The 19,814-nt window shown below is 34.3% G+C and overlaps 4 protein-coding genes across 5 annotated transcripts; 1 reads left to right on the top strand and 3 right to left on the bottom strand.

Annotated features, from left to right (window-relative positions):
* Positions 1-984: 984 nt before the first annotated feature.
* LOC109861665 (BRCA1-associated RING domain protein 1-like) lies at positions 985-3,851 on the bottom strand. Its single transcript, XM_020441401.1, has 8 exons — positions 3,462-3,851; positions 3,037-3,225; positions 2,756-2,912; positions 2,530-2,610; positions 2,239-2,435; positions 1,961-2,170; positions 1,757-1,866; positions 985-1,667 (listed from the first exon to the last, which is right to left on the bottom strand). The coding sequence occupies exons 1-8, from the start codon at positions 3,530-3,532 to the stop codon at positions 1,186-1,188; spliced, it is 1,497 nt and encodes a 498-aa protein (XP_020296990.1). The 5' UTR covers positions 3,533-3,851; the 3' UTR covers positions 985-1,185.
* Positions 3,852-4,348: 497 nt separating this feature from the next.
* Positions 4,349-12,251, top strand: LOC109861661. The gene is made up of 8 exons (XM_020441394.1): positions 4,349-4,420; positions 7,434-8,369; positions 8,843-9,096; positions 9,217-9,357; positions 9,444-9,641; positions 9,774-9,944; positions 10,029-10,542; positions 10,852-12,251. Exons 3-8 carry the CDS (start codon positions 8,875-8,877, stop codon positions 11,445-11,447), a joined length of 1,842 nt encoding a protein of 613 aa, XP_020296983.1. The 5' UTR covers positions 4,349-4,420; positions 7,434-8,369; positions 8,843-8,874; the 3' UTR covers positions 11,448-12,251.
* Positions 12,245-15,628, bottom strand: LOC109861662 (GPI transamidase component PIG-T). Its single transcript, XM_020441395.1, has 8 exons — positions 15,094-15,628; positions 14,827-15,004; positions 14,348-14,579; positions 14,092-14,259; positions 13,678-13,972; positions 13,346-13,498; positions 12,853-13,099; positions 12,245-12,522 (listed from the first exon to the last, which is right to left on the bottom strand). Exons 1-8 carry the CDS (start codon positions 15,269-15,271, stop codon positions 12,270-12,272), a joined length of 1,704 nt encoding a protein of 567 aa, XP_020296984.1. The 5' UTR covers positions 15,272-15,628; the 3' UTR covers positions 12,245-12,269.
* A 104-nt stretch (positions 15,629-15,732) lies between these two features.
* On the bottom strand, positions 15,733-17,674 carry LOC109861663 (mortality factor 4-like protein 1). 2 transcript variants are annotated; one of them, XM_020441396.1, is made up of 6 exons: positions 17,539-17,674; positions 17,194-17,311; positions 16,766-17,074; positions 16,470-16,694; positions 16,227-16,390; positions 15,733-16,135 (listed from the first exon to the last, which is right to left on the bottom strand). In XM_020441396.1, exons 1-6 carry the CDS (start codon positions 17,564-17,566, stop codon positions 15,963-15,965), a joined length of 1,017 nt encoding a protein of 338 aa, XP_020296985.1. In that variant the 5' UTR covers positions 17,567-17,674; the 3' UTR covers positions 15,733-15,962. The 2 variants fall into 2 exon arrangements, with proteins under 2 accessions (XP_020296985.1, XP_020296986.1); XM_020441397.1 differs by having other exon boundaries at positions 16,482-16,694.
* Between the last annotated feature and the right edge of the window lie 2,140 nt (positions 17,675-19,814).

Genomic DNA, 19,814 nt, shown 5'->3' with positions numbered 1-19,814 from the left:
TGAAATATTTCAAGATATGCCATTTTAAGTTGCACATCTCTCTAATGTGATGCAATTTTCTTATAATATACATATATATATATGTTTATATGTGTATACACATATAAATATATACACGTATACATATATGTAAAATCTATACATATACATGTTTAATCTTTTAAATCGTTTTGCTAAATAATTTTCTTTCAAGATACTTTGATTATTGAAACAAGTCCGAAAGAAATCTAATCGGAAAATCCGTCCCTGTGTGTGCTCTTTAGTATGCACTCTTCGTTTCTTCCTCAATAACCGATCATCTAAGTACCTCTCTTGGATGTGCTGGATATGTATACATCGTAGTCTCATTCCACGCTCGTCGCTTATGATCCCCCTACTCTCCCGCGCTCGTCTCCGGATCTCTCTTTTTTCCTATTTTTCCTCCAGATTTACGTTCTTCCTCTTTCCCTCTCTGTCCTGTTCTCCTTTCTAGCCTTTCTTCCGTCGTTCCCTTTTTCATTTCCTCACATACGTATCGCCCGCGCTTGTATCGGTAAATAAATACACGCGTCTCTCGCTTATGTATGTGCGCGCGCTCACCAACGTGTCCGCGCGCATATACGACACACGTGCGCGTGCATGTGTGACGCTGCCGTGTATATTGTGTGCGCGCGACTAGCGGTACTTTACCCGTACGATACAAAATACCGTATGCTTCCCTCTAGAATCGATCATTCTTTACGCAAAATGACATTTTCCCACGATTGTGGAACATAAATTCCCGATAATGTTTCCCAATAAATTTCTGACTAAACTACCTGAATAAAATGTCTGTTAGATCACCGGACGCGAGATTTGCGGCACATAAGTTGCGTGCGGTATCTCTGATTGTAAGTATCAATCAATGACGGATTACTTTATGCTACTGAGAAAATGAGGGAACGCGTACATTGGAATGAAAATGGGAGTGGTCGGTTTCCTCGTGAAAAGAACAAAAACAATGTCTAAAAAGCAGTGTTTCAAAGGATCATTGTCGACAGTATTTCAATCGCGATACATCCATTTATCAGTTATTTTAGCTTTTACAATAAAACTTACATATTATTACACACGTTGTTATTTTGCTCGCGCGCGCTTTGAAAATAGAAACTTATATTTTTTGCAAGTGTGAAACTATACAATTAATTAATGTGTCTGTTTAAGCACTCACAGTCCTAAATCGGCTGGACTGACGAAACTAAATTTTTCAATGCACTCGATTAGCCAGATCAGCGGCAGAGTCTTGATGTGCGGCATATTGTACTTGATCACCGGTTCACCCTTGCCCGGCATGTATATAACGTAATGCGTGCATCCGTGCAAAGGATGCGAAGAGTCGCTCGCAATGTGAAAAGGTATACCCCTTGTCTCTATGGCTTCTGGATGCGGTTCTCTGGTCAGAACCGTTCCATCTCCTTCCTTCACAAGCCTAATCAAATCGTCCTTTGTCAACCGCACATCGTCAATTTGATAGGTCGTGTTTGTTTGTAAAGCGAAGTAGAAGAAGCAGTTATAGAAGAGGCGCGGATTTCCACACATTGTGTTCTGTCTTGACTTCTCTGGAATTCCGTACGTTGGTGCTCCACTTACTTCGAACAACTCAAGATCCATATCAGATATATCGTCCGTGTCTTCTGCCAGTCTAATCCCTTTGAATAAATTGCACAATTTCAAAATTATACAAATTTTATAAATGTAAAAGCTATTACACATAAAAACAAATTTTCTCTCGTCTTACATTGACTACTGAGAAGCCAATTTCCATGGACTAGAGCGAATAAAACATCCAAGGTTAGTTTTGCGATATTTTGCTCGTTCGTCTCTACTATAACGTGCGTAACATTTTGCCTGAAACGTAAAACTCGAAATTGTATAATGCTAACAGTGTTTTAATTTTAACAGAAATTGACACAAAAAAATCAAAAATAAAAAAAAACAATACCTATATGTGGTCAAAATTTTGAGTTTATGTTTTGCGGCTACGAGACCAAGCAATCTCTGATTTTCATGTTTTAAATTTGAGGCGAGAACTACTATCTTGTTATCTCTCGCATATATTGATTTATTAAGCGACTGATTAAGATCTTTAGAAGGTTTGGATTGTGGCGTGTCCATCAAGAGCTGTCGTATTTCTTCTGATTTGCAATAATCTCTGCACAGTCAAAGGAAAGTTAAGATTATATTTCTAAATGTGTATACATAATACACAGACGTACATACATAGGTTTCTTGCCATATTCATCAAATACGTTTTTATCAGCATTATAACGTAACAACAATTTGATCTCTTCCACTCTATTGTTCTTAACAGCTTCATGTAATGGTTTTCTATTTTTGTAACCTGCCATATTGACTGAAGCACCGCAATTCAGTAATAATTCACATATTTCATAATATCCATAACTGATCATTTCTTGCTGAAATGTTTAAGAAATAAGTATAAAGTAAATCAAAAATAATTAGAAAAAAATAAAAAAATAAAAAAAAACAAGAAATATATATTTGTCCAACCAGTGGTGTCCAACCAGCATTATCCCTTGTGTCAGGATTTGCTCCTGCTAGCAAGTGATGTTTAACTTTTTCAGTTTCCCTCTGTAATGTATTAAAAAATTTCATGACAATGCAGACCATTTTTTTATTATTTGTCTATGTTAAAATATGCTATAAATAATTTGATACATTAAATAAAAAATAAATATATTAATAAATTCAAACAGCAATCAATATTTGAACATACTTTTAAGCAAAAAACATGTAATGGTGTTTCACCCTTGGGATTTGGTTTATTTATTCTTTTTGTGTTTATATAAGGCTGCTTTTTTGGGGTGTGAATTGTTGCAGATATTGTATTTTCTGCTGTTGAGCTATGTTTATCAGCAATATCCCATAAATCTCTAAAACAAAATGATAATACATCTTTATTGTAATCATGTGCATCTGCTTTGTATTAATGATATATATTTTTAAATGCATTATATTCTTTATGTCACATCTTGTACTTAGAAAGATCCAATTAACCTTTTATTAATAACTTCTGCAATAATGTCACAATTTTGAATTAGGTTCATAATTAAGGTATCAGGTTTTATCTCACTTGGCTGTACTGGTATTTCACATTTAACACATTTTGCTACTGAGCTAATACAGTCATAGCAAAAGAAGTGTCCACAGTTTGTGAGCCTTACAGGAGTTTCTGGCTTAAATCCACTGTATAAAATACATATTAATAGAAATATTGCTGTGATATACTAATTATAAACTACAAGAATAGATACAAAGCAATAAGTATTTTATAAAATTTTACAATAATGCATTGATAAAGAAGTCATAATTTAACAACATATATATAACAACACATAATAACATATATATACTTAGTTCAATCACTTGAACAATTTTCTGTTTTTGTCAATAACAAAAGTTATTTAATAACACGCAATTACCATTTTCCACAAACCAAAATGCTCACAAAATCCTGCAAAGCTTCGTCAGTATTTTTCCATGAAATACTCATTATTGCAAAACAAAGTTCGTCCTTTCTCTTCGACACAATAAAACAAAGAAAAAAGAATTGTGCGTGAGTTTTTTCGGAATGTGACTATTTGTTAACCTTCCGAATGTTATCAGCCCGCCACATCTGTTGAATTAGTGTCAAAACACACGTATGCAGAAAATGAGATACATAGCTACGAAGGTTGGAGCAAACAAAAAATATAAATTTTATACCAAACAAACACAAGTACTTAATCAAAATCAATTGTTATTAAAAAGTTATGCTTAACTGACAGAAAACGTGTTTAGCTATGATTGGTTGATTATTTTATAAATAAAATATTTAATTATATTTTTATTCGCTGATCTCTCTCTCTCTTAGGTTTAAGCCGTGATTGGTCAAAATTCTAGGGATTTTGGGATTGCAACAAGCGTCTGTTATGAACGACGCCTAATCAGTGTTGTCAACTTCAGTTAACTCAATTGACTAAATATTCCGTTCGAAGTGACCAATCACAGTCGTCGGTCAATCAAATCGACCAATCACATTTGACATTCAATAAATCGATTACGCTACGAAAGTTTGTCCGACTAGTTTTTAGTTAATTGAAGAATTGCTAGTTTTTGTTGCACTAATCCGATTTACAAAATTCAGAAAATCCCTATCCGATAGCTGATCAACATATATTTGAAAAACATATATAAATACAACGTTGGTCTAAAACGTTCAACCAATGAACTCGACATATACTAGATTGAGTATCCGATGTTGGTGAAGTAAATTTCGCGATATTGACCATCTCAGTTCTCAGTGCAGACCGGGTCGTCGTCGCCAAATTCGCTTCGCGTGAAAGGAAGAGGAAGTCAATGTGTACAGTGCAATTATACCGATAAAAATTGTGTGCCACCGGTGAGTGAAAATAAGACAAAACCGAATAAAAGGAAGTCGATGTATATTGGCAACACATGATGTGAAACTACGCGCGTTCACATGCAGCCACACGTAGGTTTATCGAAAATACGAAAAAAAAAAGAAAAAACTTAACGTGCGTGAAGTTGTTACGCGAAAATATTAAAATTTTAGTACAAATTTATTTAGCTCAACCAGTTAGCTGGCTGCTGATTTGCTGCGCTCTATTGCGCATTTTATTTTTTATTTTAAACCAACATAAAGCAAAACAACATTTTTTGACTACTGGCAAGAGATAACCAGGGACGACTCTAGGATTAAAAATAAAGCGCAATAAAACTCAACTAAGAGAAAACAATAAATAAACAAGAAAAATTATTGGTCCGACAAAATAAAATTATTTAAGTTTATTAGTCCAATAGTTTAGCTTTTTAAACTAAGTAAATGAAACGAAAAATTTCCATTTTTTGTTTTTTTTTGAAGTACAAGCGTGTGTACGGGCAAGGGTGTTTATGCCTTTATATATGAAGTTGCATCGATGTAATCCAACAATATTTTAACAATGAAAAGTACAACGTATGGTAAAGGCATTAACGCCTTTGTATAATTGCTCGTAGCACACACTTGGTCGTTATTTTTAATACATTAAACCATATCGATTACGACTAAAGCCTGCGGTAAGTGTTTGTTTCCACTAATCACGATCAGTCGATTCTGATGCTCGTGTTCACAATTTAGCACAAAAAGAAACATCGTATATCGCAGATTTAATCTTAATCATTTGATCATGTGTGTGTGTGATTTTTGTTTCAACAATCATTTTATATGTTTCGGAGGCCATTTTATTGCGCAACATGTTGATTACTAGTTCTTTTGTTGAATAAACATATATTTTTATATATTAAATCCATCTTTTTGATCGACTAATTGATTCTATAATCTTGGCACGAGACTATTTCCGAAACAAATCTCAATTTTATTCTCTAAGACAGTTCTAACCTCAAATCTGTTTGAGGTTAGTTTAGGAAAAATGTTTATTCGCGAACTGGGGTAGTAATCAGTCACTGTGCCTGATCCAATTAGCGTGTGTTTGCATTTAAATAATGATTATTAAACAAATCGTAAAAATAAACGTCTCGAATATTTTTTTGACAAAATTAAGTTAATAAAGATTACGTTTAGAGAAAGAAAATGTAATATTATTCAAGTGTTAAACAAGTGAACAACTTATTTTTTAAAAAATTTATGCAATAGTGACAAATTTTCTCAAAAGTTATCAAAAGCAATAAGAAATATTTTTATAAAAATAGCAAATACATTAATTGTTTACACAATTCTCGTTAATTAAATTGTAAGTTTTATATATGAAAAGATTTTAACTTTATAGAAAAAAAAGTAGCTTTAAAAACGTTCTTATTAATTTTTAAATTGTTCATTAACTGCGAGCACACAATCCGGGACAGTCACACTAACTGGGGACATTAATAATTCTTTTTGTCTTGAAGGACACACTAACTGCAGCAAAATGTAACTTTTTTTATTTTATTGAAATTAATATAAAATTGTAATATTTTTTAGTTAAAAAAATATCTCGATAAAAAGAAAAGTCTGAAAAATGAGTACATTTTTTTCAATACAAAATGAAGTTAAAATATTGTGTAATTAATTGATATCTAAGAAAATTTTCTTAATGACACACTAATGGGCCCACTGTCCTATATTATTCCTAATAGGCAAATTGTGAAAATATTGCGCAAAAATGGCATCACGAATAACGACGATCCTGCAACGATTGCACTAAAATGATTCGCCGTAACGCAACAGTTTTGTCGAAATAAAATTTTGTAAATAATATTTGTCAAAAATTGCGAAAAAGTCGCATTTCCATAAGTATACACATGAATTAACCCTCTATGGGCCCATGTAACTTTCAAGTCACAAGCTAATATATCCACATTTTACCAAATAGTTTGTTTTTTTTCACAAGATGATGTATACGTCTTAAATTTTTTTATATTTAAGAAAAAAATTCGGCCCATAGAGGGTTAAGTTGATTTCTTCATATGCAATGATATTTCTACATAATTTAAACATTACATAACTGAAATGTTTTTCTCAATTCTTGGACAATTCCTTTTTGAAATTAATTTTGCAAATATACTGCCAAGATGATTCGCCATATCGTTCTTTTGCCGAAATAGTATTTGGAAAGTAATTTTGCAAACAAACATTTTATGAAAGATCAAATCAATGTGTTTACATCTATTTCCCAAAATATATCTGTATAATTGCAAATTACAATTTTAGTGCAAAATTTCGTCAAATAATTTTTTAAATGTTTTCCTATCAGGAATACTCTCTGCACACATTTAAAAAGTAAATACTACACTACTACGCTTGATCTGGTGATTATTTTTCGGATAAATTACTTTTTTACGGGCGTGTAATTAACAATGCCGATTACGTAATATTTATATAATGTAACTTTTTACACACGTTTGCAAAAAAAAAAAAAAATAACAAAAGCTACTAAGTGCGCTAAGATAGTTTTTTAAGTGCACTTTTCACGCTTTGGTCACTAACGTCACCAGTGCAAATTGTCGTATCTTAGAGGTTATGTTTTGTTCTTTAAACAAAAAATATGAGGTGCGACGTTGTTAATAGAGAACAAAAGTATCAGTCTCTAAGAGAGAAAACCTTGTTTAAAAATCGTACGGAGTAAAGCCGACGGATAAGAAACTTGTTTCTCATTGTTTCAATTTTCGAAGCAATGCGTATGCGCCTCAGACGCCATTTTGTCACACGTAGGCCATTTTGTTGTACGTCAGACGCCATTTTGTGATGAACATTTGTACGCGTTGTACACACGCGACCACCACTGTAGTGTTCGCGTTTCTTTCGCGCTTCTTCCTGCAATTTCTGCCTGCTCTTTCGTTCGAAGAGTTGCGGAAAAAAAAAAAACTTCAGTTCGCGTCTAAGATCACTCTGCATAAGTGTTCCATCTGAATTTCAGCTCGCGCGGGTCTCTCTCGTGAGCGAGGAACGGTCGAAGCGACCTCGCGGACTCTACGCGGCGTCGTGGCTGTTGATCAACTTCCATATCGGCGAGAAGAGTTGCGGACTTGTGAGAGTTGACGTTCGCCATCTTGAGCCGTCGTCAGACGCCAAAAGGGAGGGAACTGTCAAGCCGCGGACCCCCGTCCCTTTGTCGCGGTTGCGATCGCGCGGGCCCCGCGCGGATTGCGGGACGAACGGGCAGAACATTCCGACCAATATAATTCCCGCGCCTTATAATCCAACAATCAACTCTCTTGCAGAGCGCAGGATCGAACAAGTAGACAACATCGGACAACGTCGTTGGTCTCTCTCTGGTCGCGGAGGAAAAGTCTCGGCGCGTTCGCTCTCTCACTGACGTGGTTAGAATTTATAGCTGCGTCGGTGTCATAACAACGCCTGTGTGTACTGTGCGAGATACCTGAAGACGTAAAGATCGCGGCATTGTCGCGTTTAAGGTCACCGAGAGGCGTCCATTTTTTTCGAAAACAAGACGCGCGCCACGATACGAGACCTTTAAACGAAAATTCTGAAAAGAAAATTTGAGAGGAACAGGAACGGAAACAAATCAATGTTGTTCGCTCGCAAATACCCAACGAACGTGCCAAAATCACCCTTACGCGCTCGTTCATAACAGTAAATACGCGAATTGTCGCGAAAAAAAATTCTTTTTCCATTGCGTGATTCATCCGAATTATTCAGAGTTTGGAGTTGAAGTGATAAAAAAAAATTTTGGAGAAAGGATAATTGCGAGAGAAGAAGAAACGGAAGGAGAGAAGTAATACGTGCGAATAGTTACGCTGGTGTGTAAAAATGTGACGGAGTTGTTCCAGGCCAAGTGGTTCTGAGGGATGTTGAACCTCCTTGCGGGTAGGAGAATCGCGAGAAACAAAAGGTATCTTTTTTGACGCACGTAACGTCATCAGATTTGATTCTGTATAACGAGCATTATCCGTGTTTTTGCAGTAAAAAATTTATTATTTTTATTGCTCTTATGGTTCCAGTACGGGCGACATACTTTATAACTCTCGAATGTAGAGAAAAACGCCTCTTCTGTTTCGTGACGTATGTTGCGCAAAAAAAAAAAAAAAATAGTTAAACTTCTCAATGCGTACTTAAATAATAAGATCGTTTATTTAGCCAAAACTACTAGAACTTAAAAAATTCTGAAGCAATTTGGTTTTTTTCTCGTAGAAAGTTCTGAAGTGACCTTAATAATTGAATAATTGGGCACGGTATAAAAATACTTGTACATTTTGCTTTATACTGAACATTGTAAAATAAATTTGTATAAAATTTGTATAAATTTGTATAAAAAAAGCAACTTAAGTGGATAACAAAGGTAATCTGTGCAAAATTATGTCATAGGATCTCTCGTATGTACGTCAAACATATTTTAAATGGAAAATGAAAAGAATGACTCTGCAAATATGAAATGTCCGGCTGTACAAGAGATAGACAGGAGTAATATGCTTGAAAATCAATTGTTAAATGATGAGATGGATAATCCCGATGAAAGATATAAACAGGGCATGTTAACAGAGGAAGAAGGTTCTATGGTATCCAATCTTCCTCTCTTATTTGCTGATGGATATCCCACATCTCTGGAGAAAATCACAATGGTACATTTACTAGTTCTGTATGTAATTGTTATTTTGAGTTTAAGTTTTGTAATTAAGTAATTAAGAATGAAGCAGTTGATGTATGTGTAATATCTAACATTGATATAATTATACACACAGGCGCAACTTGAACGATTTATATTGTTCATGGTCCATTGCTCATTGGGTCATGATACCACTAAGGTTATTAATAAACCTGAGTGGTGGCCGCAAGATGTTACATTTTCAAGTCCACTGACTAGACCCAAGAAGATAAACGAAGTAAGCATCATTTTATTTGATCATCTTAAGTAATCAAGAGTTTTTTTTTTTTTTTTATATCAACTCCTCAACGAATGTTATTTTAGAACTGGATGGCAAACCTAAAGAAATTGGTTTTCCGATGTTACACATATCACAGAAGCGAATATCTGTTGCGTTTTTGTTCCTATCTCGCGCAGTACCCCCGTGAAGAATTAGAGTATGTTAATAATTGGGATTCAACAACTAGTCTGTATCACAAGAGCACGGGAAAACTACTAGTGACGTTTCGCAATGAAAACATGGTGTGTACAAAATGCATGTATATCCGCATATATACTAACGAATTAGTGGTGCTGCCAAAGCCTCGCTGTAGTAGTTTGATATATCTTGTTTCATCTTAATTTAATGAATGAGACAATTTTCTGCGCCTACAGTATTATGACAGAAAAATTGACAATGCTCGAAGAACGTTGTTGTCTCGTGCGTCTTCAGTGGGTAATAAGACTAAACAACAGCAACAAGTCCCTATGATGGTTGAACCGAGCGACGACATTTATCTGTGCGACAATTGCGACGCCGAGTTTATTGGTCTTGCAAAGATGAAGGTAATAGTAAATAGATTAAACTTAGTATACAATGTAAGAGCGAAACGGCACTTTCTTATTTTTACACAAATATTCTCTCTTTAGGAACACGAAAAGATATGCTGCGCCGAGCAGGACCAAGGTGGTAGCGGTTCTCGCTCATCTTCGCCAGACCTATCTTTGATCTCGCAAGTTGAGTTACAGCAAGATCAGTTTCTGTCATATTTCCAATTGGTTTCGAATAAGACTGAAGAAGCGCAATCGAGCGACGTAAAAACTGCAAATGTTCCTGATAACAATATCGTTAGACGCACGTCTCAGCGTGTTAGAAATACCGTTAGTTTCACAAGATGCGCGACTATTCCGTTCTCGTCGCCCGCTGGCATGGTACTGGCGAAGAGATCGAAGAGCATAATAACCGAAGACACGCAACAAGAACGATTAGATAGAATAGAGCGACACGTTGTCGCACCGGTACTAAGCCACTCATGTAGACCAAAGTGGCTCGACACAGTTAATTGTACCAAATGGATAGTGACGTACAAACCAAACCGGGATATATCGAATAACAATTATGTGCACCAATATAAGTTCGGAAATCCTTTGAGTGACAAACCAAGTGCGTATTTAAAACAACTAATTAGCCATTTTTATTACCTATCTGTGTAACTCTTTAGAGTGAAAAAAAAAATGTATAAATTTTCCTCTATCACTAAATTTTCGATGAATAATATTTGTTTTGGTCAGAAGATATTTGAATATTTTCACACTGAAGAGTTAACACACTTTTATAATAAATTTAACTAGGTTACCATTACATCAAAATAATTTGCTATGTAATATATAAATTTGTGTTAAAAAAAAAACCTGAGAAAGATTGTACATATAAATACTCAGATAGATTGCGTAATCTATATTTTCTCTTCAGTACTAGACATACGGTCGCAACTATTGTACATCGCTTGCCGACCTATTCACGCTGTTCTCAAACGGCTGAACGAGATGCAGATTGATGAATTGAAAAAAGATCCTTCGAAATATCAGCGTTTTCATCAAAAGAACGTTAACGCGCCAAAGATCAGACCGATGAGAAAAGCGGGACCAGCTTGCAAAACGAGACCAAGATCAAAGACAGTTTGCGGGCAAACTACTCTTGTATCTTCGAAACGTAAAGCGGAATTCAATGACGAATTGGGTTCTTCAAATTCTGAAGACGGGGACAACGCTGCACCGACAGCTAAAGCCTTGGTCCCTTCCTCCGAAGTGTCACTTTCCATGAACGACGTGGAAGCTACGGAAACAACAACGGAGAAAGATTGTTCTTCGCGCGCGATTATGCTGATCGATCTTTGCTCATCCGACGAAGAAGAAGACGATCTGCGCAAACCGGCGTCTTGCGACGAGAACAGAGATCCTCTTAACACAACGACGGGATCTTCGAACGCGAAATCGGGTTTGCAAAAATTGTCACCGAAACAGACTTTAAGTGGAAATATACATTTGTGCTTGTCAGCAAACTTTTAGAGCAACGAGATCAGTGAAAAGCAGACGAGAATGAGTATCGTTTGTGTATGCCGATATTTCGTCTCTCTGATTAATCGATACGTTTGTACTTTGTACGCGTGTTACGTTTCTTATATATATTCCAATAATTATTCCAATGACTATGAATGGCTGAATTCATATTTCGTTATTGCATGACTGTTGAGAGATTTCACGATATTATTTGAGGAATAAACTCACACAGATAAGTATAACGGAACGGATTTCATCCAATCCAGTTTATAAACGTTTTATGGAATGTATTAGAAACCCGTCGTGTATAAAGTAGCGGAAGACTGTTACATAAAAAAAGTTAACTGTTATATTAGTGATGTAAATTAAGTTTTCACATTGAAACATAGGCCTATTTTAAATTAAAATATGTACACAGGAATATACAGGATGTAAATCGGAAAACGTACTTTTAATATTTTCTACACAACAAAAAAAAAAAAAAAAAAAAACAAAAAAAATAGCAAGTTTAAAAAAATTATATTGATTGGAAAGTTGAAGGTTAAGTAAGTAAGAGCAATCTTGTTTTGTTTTACATAGGTGTGTGTATTTTTTGCTAGAAAAGAAGTTCAAAGAAATCATCTCTTCTTCCTTTCTAAATCCTTCAACGAGGCAAACGAAATATTTGCATTCGTTATTATAAAAAAGAACACAATTAATTGTCTTGAGTTTGCATACAATTAATTGTAGCGAATATGTGAATACATGTTATGTTTGTTCGAATGGCGAGAGAGAGAGAGAGAGAGATAGTTTTCAATATATTTATGAGAGGTATGTGTTTATTTATACTTTTTATTCCTGTTTTTTTTTCGATCTGAATTTATCTACAAAGAAAGAGAACAATTTACCTTTCCAGTCCTTCTCAATACGTTTCAATACCAGTCTCTTTGTGGAAATATTGTGAAGAGGCCCGAACGCTAACGCGACGGCCGTACAGGCCAGACATATAACGTTGTAAGGCATGCTAAAGTCGGGAGTCGGAAGACTGATCAGCAAAGACTCTGTTCGTAACTGTACGAGGTAGTAGTCTCTCGAGGCGTTGAAACTGCAGGTTTTTACCGTAAAAAATTAGTTACACTTCGTCAGTTAACTTTTGTAGCCAGTTGAAACTGGCTTCAAACATTGCAGTATATTGCGAGTATTCATCATTAAGAGAAATAGTCGGAAAATGAATTGTGTTACGTTATATAGAAAATCAAGAAATACTGAGAATAAAATATAAGTGTTTTTTTAAAAAAAAACAAAACCCTTCGTTAAATTTTGTGATAAATCCAGAATGACTCTCTGTGACCAACCTATGAAGGTTAACTTTTTGCGATATGAAAAAAAAAGATATCTCTGAAAATCGACAAATAAATGTTTGAACTGAACGAACCTTGAAGTGATAGTACTTCCATCAAGTGGCAGAGCGGTGTAATTTCTTGCTATAGGCAACGAAGCTGTAATCACAGCCGGTCCCATGTAAAAACCATGATTAGCGTCCGGCGGATATTCCTGCCACTTGAGAAACAAGTAATCCATATCTATGGAGATCTTCGTCACCGAGTGCGGTGGTAGACGCAAAATCAGTTCCAAATAATATGGTTTTTTTCTTTCTTTTCCGGGCAGATAACGCTGCGCTACTATAATAAAAAAAAGACAAAAAAAAAATAATAATAATAGTGTGAAATATAAATGTCAATACAAAAGTCATATTTAAAATTGTTATAAAAATTTTCACGAATAAAAAAACTTCTTTTGTAAATTTTACTAGTCGTGTAAGTCGTACAAATTATTATACACATTTATCTTCTATTATGTATATAAATATTAGTTTTTACGCGCAATTTTCTTATTACAATTATATTATATAATTATTGTTTACTTACACGGGCGAACCCGTTGTCCGTTTTGAGTTACTGTAATGGAATGTAAGTAAACTAGTAAGTACCATGGAATATTTTCCAACAAGATCACGTCCAATATCTGCCAGTGATTGTTATACAGTTTAGTCACTAAACTGCCTCTTTCCTGACCGTACCCTACGAAAGAGCCGCATTGTAATCGCATTTCATTGCAATTTTTGTAAAAATCTATCGAAGTATTTGCCACTTTTAATATTGTGCATAAATACACGTAAGAAAAAAAAATATATATATTTAAAAACTGCAAAAATAGGTGTGAAAAAAAAAATTTATGCCTTTCCTCGCGCAAAACGTACCGATGATATATCTGTTTGCGTACAAGATTGAGGGATAAATTATGGTGCTTGTTTTTGTACTATATACGGCGGCGATATTAAAGATCCCTTTGCTGGAGTGAGTTCTGATGTCGTACACGGCTATTTTATTCTGTTGTCCGCCGCGTAGACTAACGACTTTTGTGCTTGGAGGTGGCGTCAATTCGAACACATGATTTGTATTATTGCCCAATACATCGATGTATATGTTGCTTATTGTTGCGAGCGGACACGCGCCTTTAAGTCCCATCCCGAAGAACTTCCGTATTGACCACTCCTGTATAAATCGTCGATGTGCAAATGATCGGTCAAAAAAATTCGTTCATTGATTTACTTTTGATTTTACAATATCTTTTCTTTTATATATATATATATTTCTCATCTATTTTGTTTTACCTGATTTGTGTCCGTCATCGTGTCGTATATCAATGAAACAGTTTGTCGCAGTTCCAGAGACATTCTCGTGCAAGTTACGTCGCGACATATCGGTCGAAAATGTATTCCAATTGAGTGATAATTTGTGTTATGAATGTGAGCTGAGTTTAACAATGTCGCTAGACCTTTCTATGGATAAAGAATTTAATTAACTGCTGTGTAAAATAATACATATTCCGTAAGCAGACTAATGCTGACTTCTTTTAGCTACGAATACCTTGGAATCACAAGGCAGCAGTTTCTTGAACGGTGTTAGATTTTCAGTACAAACTATTTCCCTTGGGAGTGACGAATAACGCAAGTGGCTAGAATTTACCGGTCCTTCTGTAACGCCAGTGAAACGAAAAGTAAATTCTGGCGACATGCTATTGGATGCGTCAACAAAATTCAATGACGCGCATAGCAATCCAGCTAAGGCATTTGTCAGTCCTTTCCACGCCTCATCTACACTATATGTATAAAAGAACTTGAAAAACTTATATTGGCATTTTTTTTTTATAAATATTTATATTTATAAACGTTTTACTTTCATATATTAAATAACTGAATTAATGAGACAATAAATAAATATATGATTTCTTACTTTAACTATTGACTCATCATATCTTTAAGATATTTGAGATATTGTGTGTGTGTATATATATAAATTGTCCTAAAAGTTTTATACTTATGACAATTTCTCAAAATGTTTCTCACTTTGTAACATCTTTGTTGAACCAAGTGATAATTTCAGCACCAGGTCCGGCATCGTGAAAGGGATATCCCCATTTCTGATAATTCCACAATCCTTCTGTTAAAGTGATATGCAATTCATCAACATTGTGACGGCCTATAATCTCACCCAATCCCCTTGGAAAGAGATGCGTGTGTTGAACTGAAACAATTTTATTTCTGTTGTGTATTTATATTAAAAAAAAAAAAAAAAAACGAAATTCCTCGCTCGAACACGACAGATTCACTCACAAACTTCCGCATGATTCGTCGTTTTCCATATTGTCGTGAATTGAAAATGAGCGTAAACATGATTGGTCGACAGAGGTTTTAACATCAATTCCTCGTCGAAGAAGTCATTGTACGCGTTATTGCATGTTATTGTACCGAAAAATCCGATAGCAAGCAACACGATTGAATTTAAAATCATGTTTACTTGAGGTTAAGTTGTAATAATATTGCTAGCCACACTATTTGACAAACTAATTAAACACTAAATTTGTAGTATATTATAAATTGATATCGGTCTTTTCTGACTCATTATTTATACGCTTAACGATGTGTGCATTATACAGAACTGTGTAATCCCGAAATTGTCGGACATGCACCAGTGCATTGAACGTCCAACAACACGAGGTGCCGGCTCGACTGTGTGCGACTGTCACACGTCGCGCTCAAGTGAAGATTCAAACCACACGACAAGGATCAGAATCACATACACACACTTCAATACTTATTCGCTATTATCAACATCAATCTTGATAAATTGCTCGTTTGACACATCGTTCGCACGAAACGAAAGAATCCGGCAAGAAATCCGTCGAAAAAAATTATTTTTTTCAGGCGAGATATGTATTTACGCGGGAAGAGAAGGACAAAATACATCGAGAGTAGAAGTGTAAATTTTTAATAAAAAAATGTCTTGTTATTTATGGTAAATGCGATATGTATATGAAACAATATATGATTCACAATTGATTTTCATGGTATTCTTATAATAATTAAAACTAAATTACACATGTATTAACACTTTGTCCTTTGAGGGGTGTGCCATTGCGTCATAAATTCGTTCGATGTTCGGTTTTAACAAACAAATGAGAACTAGCTCTCTGAGCGATCGGTTAACCGTATTTCCGATGATAATCCGGCGGCGGGTCTATATAGTCCTCTTGAAGATTGAAAAATTTGCTACTGTTCTTTTGCAGGTACTGCAAGAAATCGTGGAAATACGACAGCAACAACTGTATGCTGTTATCATCCAAGTTTGTATAGGACATAAAATCGCCAAGTTTCACTGTGAAACCAAATTTAAAGTTATTATCTTAAAGACAAACTAACAAAACTAACAAAACTGAATTATTTCTTGAATGAGGTCAAAACTTTACCGAACAATCTGAGTAAGTGAAACGCTCCGTACATTTGACTCGGCAATTTTTCTGAATTATCACTCATTATTTCTATAAATTGCGGTCGTTCCCATTTGTACAACAGCTGAAGGCCCAACGTGATGTTAAAATATTCACGAATGCCTTTCGCTACTTCCATTTCTCTAAAAAAACAGTTTCGTACCATTAACCGCAACATATGTTTGCGTAACAAAACCTAATAACAATATGATAAGAAATTACTTTATGTTATACCTAACGTCGTTAGTTTTCCCAGAGGATTTTACTGCTACGTAGTCATCTAAAATTTTGTCAACCGTATTTTGTACTGGTATAGCAGGTAGTTTATGATGCTGCAGTATTATTTCGGATTCGTCTATCAGCATGTGTTTCAATTCTTCGGGTAAATTAATCTTAACTTCTACCTTAGGAAGATATTGCTCCGTTTCAGCCGAGGATTCTAGTCGACTAAAAAGAAAATCAATTTATCAAATGGATCTAAATACAAAAACAAAATCAGATACATTGTAGCTGCAAACCTTCGCTTTTTACGCGGAGGTTCGGACGCGGAATCGTGGGAAGATGACGATGTTGATGTGTTGCTCGCACTCTTGTTCAATCGACTTGTACTTTTGTCAGCAATTGCGACAGGAGTGCTCGATCTGCTGTCCCCATCTTTCTCCTTAGTTCCATCAGTCTTTTTACCCTGTATCTTTGTCGTTGTATTACCCTTTTTATTTTTCTGAGCAGATTGTTGATTTAAATATTCTTTTTGGATTTCCTTCTGTTTCTGCACATTTGTTTCATTGTATTTGAGCACTCTGCTCTCTGGTACCCACTCGTCCCAACTTTGTTTAAAACAATATAATTTACAACAAACATGATTATTACATCATTTAATTTTCTTAATCCAATCAAAGCATGATTAACCCTATCGCATTGAAATCTCAACCTGCAAGAACCTTACTTTTTGTTCCAACCAGCATAATGAATAAAATATTTTATTTGTTTATCCTTATTTATGGAAATCTTCAGGCACTTTGCTTCATAGATTAATGGGCCGTGAAAGCACAGAACTTTCTCTCCTACAAAATCCCACAAAATCACAATCTCAACAGACAGTTTAGACTATCAGTAATTAAAAAGAGAACCAACACAAAATGAATAATGATTATTTAAGATTAAAATGCCACTTGAAAAATTGCACCATTTTTTCAAGTTTTTAATAGTTTTATCAACAATTTATTTACTATTTATTTACTATTAAAAAAATCTACATTAAAAAATTTACTGAAAAAAATTAAAATTATACCTTCTTGAAATTTACATTTTGGTGGCATTTGTCGCTGTCAAATAATACTTAGTTTACTTAGCGAACAAAATATTACAAACAATTTAATTTGTTCTGCAATTTCAAAACGAGGTTAACCACTGCAGTAGACGTCATCTGTCGACGTTGAGAATAACTTAAACTATCGATTATCGATTCTATATAAGCTGTGTTCCAAAATTGCTGCCAGCACGCTGCCAGTGCTAAAATTGTATAATATATGCGACGTAAACTATCTAAATCTTTAGCGCTGCAGTGAATTTTGGAACACAGCCATAGTTTAATTATAGAGAAGACAGGGTGCATCCAAAAGCACGGTCACTCACTGAATGACAAAGTAGCAATCGACTGTGATTGGCTCTTATTTAAATCTAAACCAATCGGACAGCTGGTATATCGATATACATACCAAAAAGAAGCGTGAGAGCGACCACGTCCATAAGAGACTGTGTAATCACTTTTCCGCCCCGTAAACTAGCGCATGTCCACGAGTGGTACACATTGAAACTACGCATCCAGTCCACAAACGACATGTCGGTATGTCCACAGCGTGCGGTTCTATTCTGTGCTATGTGCACGAGTTTAAATGGTCACTTTCTTTAAGTGTGTGAGTATATTCGAGAGCGTGAATTTGATTTTTTTTTGAAATTTAAAATGAGACCGATCTCGCGATGAGAAGATGAGAAAGGAAAACAGAAAAGGATAAGAAAAACCATTGCAACTTTTCGTACAACATAAATGTGACATACCAGAAAAGATGTGATAGTCAAAAAAAGAATCTTATTTTAGCGAGCAGCATCAGAATTTGTAAAGTGTACTCAGGTACCATCTTCTTTATCATCATTTGCTGCTATTTGCTATTATTGTTTTTACAAACGCTACATATATACATATAGTTACAGTACACAGTAAAAAAAATAAAATAAGTATAATATTTAAAATTGATTTGACGGCACACAAATATATGCGTGTCTGAAAAGTTGCATTTTCAAAAAATATATCTTTTACTGGTTTATTACAATTTATCAAAGTGTGTTACAATTTTTGAGTTTTACAATTTTGCAAGTTTTTTACATATATATCGATACAATAAAGTACATACATAATAAATACGAACCACACATGGCAATATTTCTGGTAACATTACACTTATTGTATGCTATACTTCATCGCACATTAAATTCTCGATATAAATTTCATTTACTGATGTTTTACAATTCGAATTCTTATTATTGTAGTCTTTTTTATATATAGTTTTTACATACAATAAATGTAACCTTACCTTACATAAACGAAATTTAATCTTACATTTACATGCATATGCAGTGATTCATATTAATCAGTGCATTTGCATTTTTCCTAATTTTTAAACCTGCTATGTCCTACCCTAAACTTCTATCTTAAACATTACTAGCCTTGTTAATCAGGATTAAGGCTGCATGGCACATGCCTTGATCCTAATCTTACATGTTTGTTCCTAACTATATCCGCGGTCTAGTACATTTCCTACCTACTCGATTTAAAAAATTTCCTACCTACCCGGCCTAATATATTTTCTACAAGTGCTTGTATATACGCATCCCTACCTACACAGATACCTATTTACCTACCTACTTTGGAAAGTTTTAAAATCTATCAAATATTTTACGCGAGGGACAGTTGTTTTAAAATTAAAAAGTATTATTTTAAATTTATTTTACTTTCGCGACCGAGTTTTTATATTTTATGATTTAAAGAGAGTATATACCCACCCAATAAAAGCGTACCATATGTATAAATAGATGAGATAGAATAAAAGAAAAGAAAAAATATATATTTAAGTACATATATTTCAAATATATATTTAAATATATATTTTTGCAAAAATAAACTAGAAGAGAATAAATATAAGGAGCATAAGCCTCCAAAAAACAATTCTATATCGGTTCTTTAAGAGAAAGTGATATAGAAAAGTGATATAGAAAAGTGATATATAAAAGAACACAAGTTTCAAAAACTAATTCTATATCGGTTCTTTAAGAGAAAGTGATATAGAAATATGAAAGTAGAAAAGATAGATAAATATATATTGAAAAAAATAAAAAAAAATTAAAAAAGCACAAATATATATAGAAAAAATTCTATATCGGTTCTTTAAGAGAAAGTGATATAGAAATATGAAAGTAGATGTACAAAATATAGATAAATATATATTAAAAAAAAGCACATACATAAAAAATATTATATACAAATATATAGACATTTTATCAAAAAAGAAT

Source organism: Pseudomyrmex gracilis, unplaced genomic scaffold (genome assembly GCF_002006095.1).
Source record: "Pseudomyrmex gracilis isolate BER0280 unplaced genomic scaffold, ASM200609v1 scaffold_909, whole genome shotgun sequence".
In the NCBI taxonomy this organism is placed as follows: domain Eukaryota; kingdom Metazoa; phylum Arthropoda; class Insecta; order Hymenoptera; family Formicidae; genus Pseudomyrmex; species Pseudomyrmex gracilis.
Note: the sequence above shows the minus strand (reverse complement) of the source record. Positions and strands in the feature narration are given on the sequence as shown.

Coding starts and splice junctions, on each gene's coding strand:
- LOC109861665 (XM_020441401.1), bottom strand. CDS start 3,532: ATGAGTATTTCATGGAAAAATACTGACGAAGCTTTGCAGGATTTTGTG. Junction 3,226..3,461: donor ATTTTGGTTTGTGGAAAATG/GTAATTGCGTGT, acceptor TATTTTATACAG/TGGATTTAAGCCAGAAACTC. Junction 2,913..3,036: donor GCAGAAGTTATTAATAAAAG/GTTAATTGGATC, acceptor ATTTTGTTTTAG/AGATTTATGGGATATTGCTG.
- LOC109861661 (XM_020441394.1), top strand. CDS start 8,875: ATGGAAAATGAAAAGAATGACTCTGCAAATATGAAATGTCCGGCTGTA. Junction 9,642..9,773: donor CGTTTCGCAATGAAAACATG/GTGTGTACAAAA, acceptor CTGCGCCTACAG/TATTATGACAGAAAAATTGA. Junction 10,543..10,851: donor TCCTTTGAGTGACAAACCAA/GTGCGTATTTAA, acceptor TTTTCTCTTCAG/TACTAGACATACGGTCGCAA.
- LOC109861662 (XM_020441395.1), bottom strand. CDS start 15,271: ATGATTTTAAATTCAATCGTGTTGCTTGCTATCGGATTTTTCGGTACA. Junction 15,005..15,093: donor GACGAATCATGCGGAAGTTT/GTGAGTGAATCT, acceptor AAATTGTTTCAG/TTCAACACACGCATCTCTTT. Junction 14,260..14,347: donor TGCTGCCTTGTGATTCCAAG/GTATTCGTAGCT, acceptor CTTTATCCATAG/AAAGGTCTAGCGACATTGTT.
- LOC109861663 (XM_020441396.1), bottom strand. CDS start 17,566: ATGCCACCAAAATGTAAATTTCAAGAAG. Junction 16,391..16,469: donor GACGTTAGGTATAACATAAA/GTAATTTCTTAT, acceptor CTGTTTTTTTAG/AGAAATGGAAGTAGCGAAAG. Junction 16,136..16,226: donor TCACTTACTCAGATTGTTCG/GTAAAGTTTTGA, acceptor TTGGTTTCACAG/TGAAACTTGGCGATTTTATG.